We start from the raw sequence: 13,021 nt of genomic DNA, 5'->3' as shown, positions 1-13,021 counted from the left end.
TACTGGCCCCCACTGGTCACAGCTGTGACCCAAACTGTGTTTCAGGACAGACTAAGTCTGTGAGCTATAGCTTGCGGTGTCCTTCTGACCTTCACACTTCTCCCTAGCTCATTCCTAGCTCAGGGAACTTCACGTTTCGACATAAATAAATAAAAGCAGGCAATCACCCTGATGTTCTCCTACTCACTGAACGGCCGGACCTTCTTTTTCTTAGACAATGCCATTAACATCATGCAGACAAAAGTGTCCCCTAAAGGCCACGGGGAGCTGAGGAAATTGTCCCAAAGCTGGGACTTGGGAACGGTTGTTATCTCTACATATTCTCCAAAGGCCCCTCCCCCAGTAAACCCACCTTCTAAGTCAAGGCAGAGGGTTTGTTCTGGGGTTTCAAAGCAAACACCTGCACTTGAACCTCCCCACGTGAGAGCGCCACCCGTTAGTCCTACCCAAACTCTTTGGTCCTGCCCTCTCACCCCATCACTCCAAAGCCTGAGTGACCTCTTCCTTCTGACCAGCCGTCTAGCCACACCTCCCAGCCCCTCCTGCAGACCCCACCTCCCGGAGCACAGGGGAGCTGTGGGCTAAGGGGCACACACACCACACTTCTCCAGGGGCAGCCCTCGCCCCCTCCCACTCCTGGCACTTTCCCGGTTTTCGCACTTCAATCCCATGCCCAGGAAACCCCTCAGCTGGGATTGTCCTGCTTCTAAAACTCAGTTATCAGATTTACAAAGTACAGCAGAAATGCTAAGGGATGGAGTGATTTGCTCTGCAGGGCCAGGAGAGTAAGGCAAAGGCGTCTTCTTAGAGGAGGTGGGAGAGGCTGGATTCTGAAGGCAGCATCCAAGTTTACCAGGAAGGCAAGGGGAGGGGAAAATATTTTCAGCAGAGAGAACATGTGCAAAGACATGGAAAATTGGTCAAATAAAAAGTGTTTGGAGAATCGTAAATCGGCCAGAGGGACTACAGTAAGAAGAGTTTGAAAATGATTGCAAGTTCTAAATGCTAAAGTGTTACAAAGGTTTAGAGAGGGCCATTCATTTGAAGATTGAAGGAGACCTTCGATTAAACATGAATGCTTCTTGGGAGGGAAAGATATCAGATTGTTAACTGCGGTGATTTCTGAGCCGAAGGATTAAGGACATGTTAACGTCCATTTGTGTTTCTCTGAATTTGCCAGGTTTTAAAAAAGGATTGTGTCTTTATAAAATAATTTTTCCACCTTTTTAATAGCTATATATAAAATACCTAATTCTTTGAATTAAACTTATCTCAAAAAAAAAAAAAAAATCCCTGAAAGTTCCAAGTCCCGTGAACCTATCAGTTTTAGGCAAACCCGCGAGCTGCGTTCGGTGGACGGCGCACTTAGGTCTGCCTCCCGCAGCGGACGGGGAGCGCCTCGGAGCAGGGTCAGTGCTGGGATAAGATTCCAGCCTCAGTCTGAGGATGCTGCCCGGAGGGAGAGGGGAGGTCAGGGGTAGCTTAGATGGGCACAGGGGAGGGGCAAGTGCCCTGGGCAGGGCAAGAGAGAGGCAGGAAGGAGCCAGCCTGTCTGGGTTTGGTGTCTGGCCGGCAGCGTGTCTGTCCCAGCACAACCCTGTGGGTCCCGCCTACGTCCTCCCCCATCCCAGCCCGGCCTCTCCCCCCGACACAGAGCCCTGTGCTTCCGCTCCTGCAGGCGTGATCGCGGCCGTGGCCTTCGTGCTGGTCTGCCTCCTCTTTCTCATGCTGCACTACATGTACCGGCACAAGGGCACGTACCACACCAACGAGGCCAAGGGCACGGAGTTTGCCGAGAGCGCCGACGCGGCCCTGCAGGACGACCCGTCCCTCCAGGACAACGGTGACAGCAGCAGAAAGGAGTACTTCATCTGAAGGACTTTACCAGGACTCACCTCCCGCCAACGCCTCCCCGTCCAGGAGAGAAAGCCCACCCCCCCACCTGCAGCACCAGGCAGCCCGCGAGCGCCCCCCGCACCCCAAGACACGCACCTCGCCTGGGACACTGGGTGCCGCCCAGTGGGGGAGGGAGCGAAGGAGGAACCCAGCTGCAGAGGCCTCTCCCAGGGACCCAGGCAGGCTCTGCCAGAGGGAAGAGAGGGAGGAGGTCGGCTCCCCCTGGGCCGCGCACGTTGCCACCTGCGTGTGGGGCATGGAAGTCCTCGCTGGGTGTGAATGGGGCTGTGGGCCTAGGAGTGGGGAGCAAGGAGTGAGTCATCATCACGCCGACTGCGGATAAAGACATCAAACGTCAGCCCTTGGCATCTGGGGGAACAGCAGGTGCCGGAGCTCAAAGGCACCTTTGTCTCCCATGGATGCAGCTCTCAGTGATTGGAAATAAATCTGAAACGTAATGGAGCATTCAGAGTCAAATGACGTGACTGTGATTGTTTAGGGAAAGATAAAGGCTGCCCAGGGCTTACCTGTTATCCGTGCAGTTTTGTGTTCTCTGATCGACTCCGCCCGCTGATACTGGGACGGCCACTTCAGGCTCCACGGGGCGGTTGTCAGAGAACACAGTCTGTACAGATGGCTCCTGGCCCCCACCAGGGAGGGAGAGAGGGAGGGCCCAGTGACCAGCATGCGTCTTCCCCACCTGCGCACAGCTTCAGGAAACAGATGCATGAGTGCAGTGTCCCTCTAGAAATAGGTTGCCCCAGCCCCCAGGGCACTAGCTGAAGCATTGGTTCCGGAATGCCTGGTATTAGAAAGAATGGACCTGCTAAAAATACGAGTGAACTCCATCGGAAAAGGGTTCCCAAGCCCAGTTCTAACGTGCAGAGGAGGCTTCCCTACAACAACAAGCAGTTCAACTCAATGCTGACACTGTCTCCCTGGAGACAGAATCAGATTCCACAGGTAGAGGGCTCAGTCCTACAGGATCACGCTCACCACAGATGTCAGTGACAGACCCACTAGCTACAAACTGAGGTTCCAACGACCCCCTCCAGAGGTTCGATTGATTTGCTAGAAGGGCTTGCAGAACTCAGAAAAACCAGTTTACTCACAGATTACCCATTTATTATCAAAAGTTATTGAACCCCAAACTGCAAACTATTACGTATACAATGCGTAAACAACAAGGTCCTACTGCATAGCCCAGGGAACTATATTCAGTATCCTGCAATAAACCATCACATAAAAGCATACAAAGAAGCATGTGTGTGTAACTGAGGAAAAGAATATATGTGTGTAACTGAGTCACTTTGCTGTACAACAGAAATTAACACAACATTTTAAATCAACTATACTTCAATTAAAAAAAATATATATATATGTAAGGTTATTAAAGGTTAGGAATCTACAACCAGGTAAAGCGATAGTGTAGGGTGAGGTCCTGAACAGGGCCCCAGCACAGTGGCACAGAAGCATTCTGGCTCCCCCAACAAGAAGCTCTCTGAAAAAGGGCCAAAAGGCTGTCCTTTTGGGTTTTTATGGAGGCTTCATTACATAATCATAATTAACTAAATCACTGGTCAATGATGATTGACCATCAACCTCCAGCCCTACTCCCGCCTGGAAGTCAAGGGGGCGAGACTGAAAGTTACAAACCTCTAGTCAGGTGGTTGGTTCCCCTGACAACCAGCCCCCAACCTTAGGGGCTTCCAAAAATCACCTCATTCAAATAACAAAAGACACCTTTATCACTCTCAGCACTTAGGAAATTCCAAGGGTTTTGGAAGCTATGAGCCAGGAACAGTGTACAAAGACCAAATAAATACATATGAGAAATATATTTTGGTCATCTGAATGACGAAATATATATTTCTTATGAATCACAGCGTCACCCCATCCTTCCCATGCTAACATTAGTGATAATGGCTCCCAGAGGCTGGAGTGCAGACTGCAGGGCCCTGCTCCCTGGGCTTGGGCCCTGGTTCCCCCTGTCCTCGTCCTGGAATCTTGGGCAACTCGCTTGACCTCCCTGACCAACTCCCAGGGTTGATGGCAGGAACAAATGTGTCATGTGCTCTGCACTAATTGTCTTCGGATGTCAATAACTGGTGTTGGATGTATAGTGGGTATGTATCAGTCAATGAAATGTCCTCAGTGCGTCACATTTAAACACTTCCTCAGGAGTAACCGTGAGCTAAAGTGAACTTACTAACCATCCTCTTGCATGAGAGTCTTTCTAAGACTCCCAGCAGCTCAGCGATCCCTCACCTGGAGACCAGCAGTTCCAAGATTAAAGACTGCAGCCCAGGTGGCCAGGAACTTCTCAGGGCTCAGGTTCCTTGAGGCGGAGCCATCTATACAAGGAGTCAGCAAAAAGGTCTCCTATGACTCTCCTTAGAGAACTAATGGGATCCAAGCTCAGGCAGGGATGGCTGCCAACTAAGGGAGCCGGAAGTCGCAGGGAGAGAAGCAGAGGGAAGGAAAGAAGCAGAGATGGAAGAGACGTGTTCAGAAGCTGAGGCCTTTCCCTGGGGTGGGGGTGAGAGGACCAAGCTCGCTGGCCCTCCGCTTTCTCATCTATAACATAAAAGGTTTGGCTGTATCCGTGTCCCAAAATGCTATAGAACACCAGTTTGGCAAAGTGACGATAAACAGCCCAAACCAAAAGGGTGTTCCCTGTGCAAATAAGTTTGGAAAACGGCCTATTAAGGGAAGTTAAACTAATGCCAAGTCTCCTCAGCATCTCCGGTATCCCAGTGTGTGTATGGCAGGGCAGGGAGAGTCAGATAGCGCTACCGAAATGTATTTGGCCAAGACTCCATTTCTTCCCAGAATACCTGTTGCAAGCTGTGGGCCGAGAGTCCCCCACATTTAGGAAACACTAAATGACTTCTAACGTTCCTTTCTGTTGTGACGTCACTTTAGGTTTTTGAGGCTACGTGGGCACGTGGCCTCGTCTGCAAGGAGTTTGAACACAGATCACTGTCCAGTGGGCACAGAGGGAGCACCCAGAGCCCACACACAGAAGTGGTGCTGGAAACCCGGCCTCTGTACACCGGTGCCATGTCAAATCTCGGAGACAGAGTTCTGGGTGAGGTAGAAAAGAATAGCTGTATTGCTTTGCCAGGCAGAGGGGGACACAGAGGGCTCCTGCCCTCAAAAATTGTGTGCCCCAACCTGGGGGTGTGGCAGGATTTGGTGAGGAGTTTTCCAGCAATGGTTCAAGGCCAGGGTTGCTGATCAGGATCAGGGTGTGTGCAGGGCCTGCATTCCTTTAATCTGGCCTCAGGTGGTCTCCTGATGAGCTTCTGTGGTTCTCAAGGATATCAAACTGTGACCTTCTCTCTGGAATGAAGAATGCTTCATCAAGTTGTTAGCATCTTCCATTTGTTGGGGGTTTTAGTTCTGCAGAACAGCTCAAAGATATTGTTGTGTGTATCCCATGAGGCAGAACCAGGACCCTGCCCCAAGGCTGCACTGTTGTTTCTTGCCCGCTCCTCCCTTGTCTCTGCATCCCCTCCCTTCCCTGATTAGCAGCTGTTTGAAACTGCCCTTTGGAACTCAGGGAAGGTCATGGAGGCTGGAGTCTATTCCCTACCAACAAGAAATGGGGGACACAGAAAAGCTTCCATGCCCAGGAGCCCCACAGGGTCCTGCTCAGTTTCAGAAGTGCCTTCCTTTAAAAAGGCTCCAGGGAGAGGATGAGCCCCTGGGCCTCCCTGAGGGCTGGTACCTGTGTGGGAAGAGGAATACTGGTCACCCCTCCCTCCCTCCCTCCCTCCACAGCCCCAGGTCCGACTGTACTGACTGCAGTCTGAGAACTGGCCCACAGAAGCTGGGCTCCCTGGCACCTCACTTCTTCCCTCCCCTCCCCTCAGCCTCATCCCCCTGGCCTACCCAGTGTCCTGGAAAACTTTATGGAAGCACAGCCTGCTCCCCAGCCCACCGGGTCCCAGGCCCAGCCAGAATAAGATGCAGTGGTGATGGAACTGCACAGCTCAGATTGGGACTTACACCCACTGTCTTTTAATTGAAATCACACACCTGGTCTCAGGACTTAATGAAGCTCAGGTTCTTTATGTCTCATCACAGAAAGAATTCAGTGAGAGACAAAATGATAAGTAAGAAGTAGATTTATTTAGAGAGATATACATTCCGCATACAGAATGTGATTCATCTCAAAAGGCGAGAACAGCCTTGGAAGAAACACACTCCACAGACAGAGTGCAGTCTGTCTCAGAAGGCAAGAGGCCCCAAAATATGGGGGGGGGGGGGTTAGTTTTTACGGGCTGGGTAATTTCATAGGCTAATGAGTGGGAGGAGTATTCCAACTATTTTGGAGAAGGGGCAGAGATTTTCAGGAACTGGGCCACCACCCACTTTTTGGCCTTTTATGGTCGGCATCAGAACTGTCATGGCTCCTGTGGGTGTGTCATTTAGATGGTGATGTATTACAATGAGCGTAAAATGAGTCTCAAGGTCCACTGGAAGTCAAATCTTCTGCCATCTTGGACCTAATTGGTTCTACCAGTTTATGTCGTGTCCTCAAGGGCTATGTCATTCTTTTAGAGGTTGTGCCCTGCCCCCTTCCCTCCTGTTTCAGTGACATGGAAGCTGCAAGGCCGGATTGGCCAAGGAGGCTCAGTGCAGACGCCACCCAGGAGGGAGAGGTCACAGGCTGACTGCATAGGTGAGGCTGCCGTACCAAGGAGCAGAGCAGCTTAGTGAGCGCATGGACACGGACACGTGCACGCAGCAACCAGTACACACGAATGTGCAGATAAATAATGTTCCCACTGGGCAGGGAGAATGCTTGCTTTATCTCTGATCCATCCCCCAACAATGCACTGGAGCTTCCATGCAGCGGGCCTGCAACAGATGGTAATCAGGACAAATAAGAACAAGTATGCACACCCCGAGTCTCCAAGGGCTGTCCAGGAAGAAGGAGGGAAGTGGAGGGGGAAGGAAGAGAGGGGGGATAGAAGGGGGGAGGGCTGGAAGAAGAGGGGACACTCTTATGTGAACCCCAGCTTCTTTGCACATGGTCCTCCGTCATCCTCACCATAACCTCACAGGAGGGCCGCCTCATCCTCCCTTTAGACCTGTAGAAGCGGAGTCTCAGAAAGCTGGAAGGACTTGCTGGAGGTCACACAGCTTCTAAAGGCCAAGGGAGCATCTGAACGCAGGCCTGTCTGGCCAGTAGACTGGGGAAGGGAGCCTCCTGCCCTCCACAGGCTGAGGTGAATCAGCGGGAGCTCTTCCTGGGAGCAGAGCAGGTGGCAGCAGGACTCAGGGATGCCACGGGGCCAGGGCACCCAGGCCGGCTCTCTGCCGTCCAGCAGGCCCAACCAGCCACGGCCTGGGCTCCCGTGCCAGCATCCCCATTCCCACTGAGGACTGGCCAAGGACAGAGGCAGCTCAGAGCCATGGGAGCTGGCCCTGGGCAGGACGATTAGCAAGACAGAGACAGTAAGTGTTTTCAGGTCCATCATACCTCACCCACACCTCAAGCATCCCCGAAGTTTGCCACCCAGGTCACTCTTATCAAGAGGAAAATGACCAACTAGATGACATCGTGTCATTCATACACGCCCTTATTGGGTGATCTGTGCTTTTAAAAAGTATTCAATTAAAAAATAAGCATATTTCATGATGACATTTCAGACCCAGAAACAGATGGATCATATATGTCTGTATGTGTCAGAGTGTATAGCTGCGACCCGCAAACAGGTACCTATCTAAGTGTGAGGGTGACACAGCTGAATATAGAAGGCCCTGGCTCTAAGGGTGCGTGGCTTTGTGGAGGAGATAAGCCCATAAGTGTACATGGAAAAGTGTTACTGATGCTGTAAGAGAAATGATATAGACAATGTGGACACCAAGTGGGGAGGGGCCAGTTCCACTTGGGGGATGGCATGGACTTAGGAAAGGCTTCAGAGGGAAAGCAAGGCTTGAGTCAGTTGCACTGTAGACCAGAGATGGACCGTGGCCTTTGTCCCATGGGCAAAAAGGAGCCACTGAAGGAACAGGTCAGTCTCCATCATAAGGATGTGGCAATGCACCGTGGAAATGTACAAGGGTTCTAAGGGCATATCAAGGTCTGGATGCGGCCCAGGGTCCGAGATGTCCGTCACCCTGAGCACACCCTTCACTCCGGCTACGCTGTTGTTTAGTCTGAATTTCACATGACTCAACCCATCCTGCTGGGTGGGAAATGGATCTCATCCTCTCACCAGAAGAAAGGGCAGTAGGTCAGGGCTTCGAGCCAATCGTTATGTAAATATTAGAGGAGAACTTTTTCTGCCATGGAAGGAACTCATGATGATTTTATCTTGTTTACGTTCCTTTGGAGGAGAGGCTGCTCAACTGTTTGCCGTTCCTCTCTGAGTATTTTTTATCATCATGGCAACAGGGATGCTTTAAGGGACCAAGAGGATTTTAACTGGCCCAGGGCCACAATGAACCTACAGACACTTTAATGTTTTCAGTGTAACAGCTCCACATGTTATGGAGAGAGAGTGGTTCTGGAATCAGAGAGAGTTGAACAAAAATCTCCCCTGTGACACAAACTAGCTCTGCGACCCAGGAAGAGTTACTTAACTTCTCTGTTTCAGTTCGAAAGAACAAAGTGAAGATAAAAATATTTTAATTTTATAGTGTTTTAAATATAAAATTCAATATGGCAATAAGCTTGTCGGGAACGGTGAAGGCGCTGAGATTTTACCTGCTTTCGAGTTAACAGGTCATTCTGGAACACTTCCAGGAGTGTGGACAGAAGGCACAGGAGTCCTGGTTCAGAGACTGAGGGCTTCATCACTCATGGCACAACCGGGACATGAATTCCAGCATCTTTTCATCAGTTCTCTTTGTCCCCAAATCCCACATGGCAATGTGAATGGTCCCAGATGGCTGCATGTCCACATGAGTGGGTTAAGTTCTGGAAGCAAGTGCTGGCTAGGAGAAGTTGAGTCCATTATAATGGGAAGTAAGCATGCCCACCCTCCGCTCTGGAGGGAAACACTTTCTCCATCCTCCCAGACCACTTGTTCCACAAACATCCTTGCAAAGATGGTCCAGAACAAAGGACAGCCTGTGCCTCACTGACACGAAGTGAGGAATGAGAGAGACCCATGGAGAACTGTCTCTCAACATGGTAAGCACTGCCTAACCCCGTGCCTGGGACTGAGGGTGCTCCGTAAACACCTGTTGAATAAGTGTGCACATCCATGACCCCCTAGCAACGAGCTAAATAACCGCTGGACTGCTGCCTTCTCAGCAGCAAATCAGAAAGCAACTTCCGCTTCTTTTTCTTTCCCCCCCAAGCCGTGCTGCGTGGCTGGTGGGATCTTAGTTCCCCAACCAGGGATCAAACCCGGGTCACAGCAGTGAAAGCATGATGGAGTCCCAACCACCAGACCACCAGGGGATTCCCAGAAAGCATCTTCTGCTTCTTGAGACACGTGAGGGAGTTTAAAGTAGAAGACTTTTCTGCCCCTCTTTGTTAGTGTATGAGGGAGATGGCTGAGGGTGTGATTGCTTTCGCTGCTTTGCTATCACAAATAGAGGCAGACACGGTGGGAAGTCTTAGTTCATGGGTGAATTCATAAATCCAGAGCCCTGGCAATGAACTTGGATGAAATTTGCCAGCTTCTATTTCTGAGGTCGTCCTGTGATGGAGAGGTCTCTCTTGCCAACATGCTAGACCTCCAAGGATGCTTAAGATATACAGACCTTCCCGTCTCTAACTTCGAGCCAAACACTTCAGCCAACTCTTATTTTTCAACTAGCTGGAATTCTTCTTTTTCTCTCAAAAGGACTTAGGGAAGAGTTCTGCATTCACCCTGTCAAGAGAATGCACCCTGTGGGCCCCTTCGATGCCTCAGAGGCAAATACACTGTGATCTAGGGAAGGACCGTTTAGTCCACGGCCGTTGTTCATCAGATACTGTTTTCTAAGGGTGACAAGTGGAGATGTTAGGACAAAATGATGGTGAGCACCCAGACCCCACCATCCAGGGAGGGAAACCCCTTCATTCATTCCACAGATGTTCTCTGAGTTTATACTACGCTGCAGGTACAATGCCAGAGATTTTGAGGCTATCAGGACCCCACGGCTCTGGAGGACGCCCACCACCACAGGAAGCGTGTTGAATCGGCTCAAGCTGTGAAGGGCCCACAGTGGAAGGCTACCAAAAGAAATAGACCCACAGACCTAGAAAACAAATTTATGGTTACCAAAGGGGAAAGGGGGGATGGGATAAATTAGGAGTTTGGGATCAACATACACACACTACTATATATAAAATAGATAAACAACAAGGACCTACTGTATAGCACAGGGAACTATATTCAGTATCTTGTAATAACCTATAAGGGAAAAATATCTGAAAAAGAATACATATATATATATAACTAAATCACTTCGCTATACACCTGAAACTAACAAAACATTGTAAATCAACTATACTTCAATTAGAAAATAAAAGGCCTGTGGGAGGTCAGAGAGGGATTCTTTTTTTTTTGGCTCACCACGCAGCTTGCGTGATCTTACTTCCCCGAAAGGGATCGAACCCATGCCCCCTGCAGTGGAAGCTCAGAGTCCTAACCACTGGACCACCAGGGAAGTCCTTGAGAGAAGGATTCTTGAAGGAGGACTTCTGAGCCTGCTTCTGAAGGAGTCAGCCAAATGCAGAGATGAAAGATACAGAGAAATAGAGGTGAGTTCCAGAAACTTCAAGTAAGCTGCTATTTTTGGAGGCTGAGGCATGTGTGGAAGTGACCAGGGATGAGGCTGGACCCGGAGACTGCAAAGAACCAGGTAATGAGGGGCCTGGCTGCCGTACTATGGAGTCTGGTTATTGCCCCAAAGGTGGTGGAAAGCCCTCGGAGGTACTTACGGGAGGGAACAGGGTGTGGATATGGTCTGGTTTGCAGAACACTTTGGTGGCCAATGTTGAGGTGAATTAGAGGTGTACTGTGAGGAGAAAGATGGCCTAGAAATTGTCGAGGCTTGAATAAGGAGAAGCACGTTATAACAGATCCCTCAGGATGGAAGCAAAATCCTCTTTGGACACAACTATGAATCTACCTGTCTCTGCATTGCTTTGTAGGTTGCAACGTGTACAGAACACTATGGACCCCAGAACAAAAATTCAAAAGATATGCGTTGGGTTTATGGATGAAGACTCTTCATCCACCTTTGTCGCTAAAATCTGCACAGAAAGAACCAAGGTCTTCAGCTTCCTAAAGACATGTTTGCAATTCCGTTGGGACAAAAGATACCTGGCTAGAACCCCAGAGGGGAAATAAAAACAAAGGATTCAGAAGGGCTACCTCTTAAAGCCTGTCTATACAGCATTGGAGATGCCCACAGAAGGCCTTCTACCTAAACTTTCAATCCCAAGGAAGTCAGAAATGCCATAATTCAAGTTTTATTCTTTAGGAAGAAACATTGCAAATCTCTCTGCCACACGTATCCTTTCTGGCATGGGGGAAACAGGGGAAAGCGAGGCTGTACACATCCCCTCTTCCCTGTGTGGGGGACTCAGGGCACCAGAGCCTGGAGGCAGGAGAGCAGCACAAGGTGATGAGGTATATTTGTGTGGTGGAGGGCACGGTGGAGACAAGAGGGCACAGAAGGGAGATGTCTCTCATTTCATTAATTTGCAAAGGCTCAGCTCTTACACCCTTCTCAGTTCAGAACACCATCCCGGCCACATAGGACTAGGATACAGAAAAGAGGCTATGCTTGAAGTCAGGCAAAATGACTGGACATGGTCCAGATAAGGTCACAGAAACCAATAGGGGTACTTATGTCCAACCTTCTAATTTCTCTGCTAGAAGAAAAAATGGGATCCTAGAGACACAAGAGGGGCAGGCTCCACCTATGTTGTAAATACCAGCACCTGGGTGGCCCTGGGCACCTGGGTGGTACTGGGCATCTAGGCGGCACTGGGTACTTGTGAAAGTCCTCCCACACCTGTGTCCCTGGCAGGCATTGCCAGTTGAGGATGACACTCTTCCACTGAAGCCAGACTGGGCTTCCCACCCCTGCCCCGCTCCCTACATCCAGCCATGGTCTGACAATGGAAGGGACCCGTTGGGTCTTTCAGTTGATTGTTACTAACTGAAGAAGAGGAGCTGGTTCCTAGGAGACGACATGGGGCAGATTCAGGAGGCTCCCCTTTTGGAGCCTTGATTTCCTCATTAGTTAAAAGGGGATGAAGAGTCCTACCATCCTTTCTTCATGAAACTTTTACAATGAGCCAGTGCCCTGGGACATGGAGATGCTCAGGATGAAGAGGTCTTTTCACCCCTGTCAACAGCCTGTTGAAATGTGCCATCACAAAGTTATTTTTGGTTGCTTATACAGAGGGATTTTCCCCCTACAGACAAGTTTGATTAAAAAAAAAAAAAACAAGCTGGAGAGTTTAAACAGCCAAGCTGAGTTGGAATTCTTGGTAGCTAACAGCAGCTACCCCCCAGGGAAGGAGAAGTAAGCTCTCTAACTTGTTTATTCTACCCACTACTAATCACCTGCCATTAAAAAATGACTGTAAGAGGGAAAAAAAATGTGCAGCTGCATTACTAATCAAAGATATATAGATATATAGATATATATATAGATATATAGATATAAAATATACACACACGTTTACATATATATGCATATATATCACATTTTATCTTATTAATTAAGACAGAGATTACCTAAAAGAAGCTTACCCAAAGCCACTAAGCATCCAATGGGCACACGCTGGTGAGTGCAGACCTGCCCATCACTTCTCTGGCAATGCCTTTGGCAGTGCACCAAGAATCTTGTAAACGTTCACATTCTTTGTCCCAGAAACTCTACCTCTAAAAGTCTGTTCTGAGAAAATACCCTGAAATACAGGCCAAGATTTCAGTTTAAAAAGGCCCATAATAGCTCTATTTACAGTAAGGAAAAAAATAGAACAGTTTAAGTGTTTACCATTAGGGGAATGTTAAGATAATTATGAGGCAGACTTGCAATTAGATATTCTGCAGTGATGATATGGTGTTGCAGAGAATGTTTAATAAGTTGGGGAAATGTTCGTGATGTGACATTACGTGAAAAACATTAAAATACACAACATACCCAGTGC

The 13,021-nt window shown here is 49.2% G+C and overlaps 1 protein-coding gene across 1 annotated transcript in view; it reads left to right on the top strand.

The window, feature by feature from the left end:
- GYPC (glycophorin C (Gerbich blood group)) overlaps positions 1-2,365 on the top strand; it is a 43,753-nt gene extending 41,388 nt beyond the window's left edge. The window contains exon 3 of the mRNA XM_027082568.1: positions 1,679-2,365. Coding sequence (XP_026938369.1) covers positions 1,679-1,875 — 197 coding nt within the window. The 3' untranslated portion in view covers positions 1,876-2,365. The remainder of the gene's footprint in view (positions 1-1,678) is intronic.
- Positions 2,366-13,021: the final 10,656 nt, after the last annotated feature.

This window comes from Aethalodelphis obliquidens, unplaced genomic scaffold (genome assembly GCF_003676395.1).
Source record: "Aethalodelphis obliquidens isolate GAN/ISIS:26980383/991018 unplaced genomic scaffold, ASM367639v1 scaffold47, whole genome shotgun sequence".
NCBI classification, from domain to species: domain Eukaryota; kingdom Metazoa; phylum Chordata; class Mammalia; order Artiodactyla; family Delphinidae; genus Aethalodelphis; species Aethalodelphis obliquidens.
This window is presented reverse-complemented; position numbering and strand designations above follow the sequence as displayed.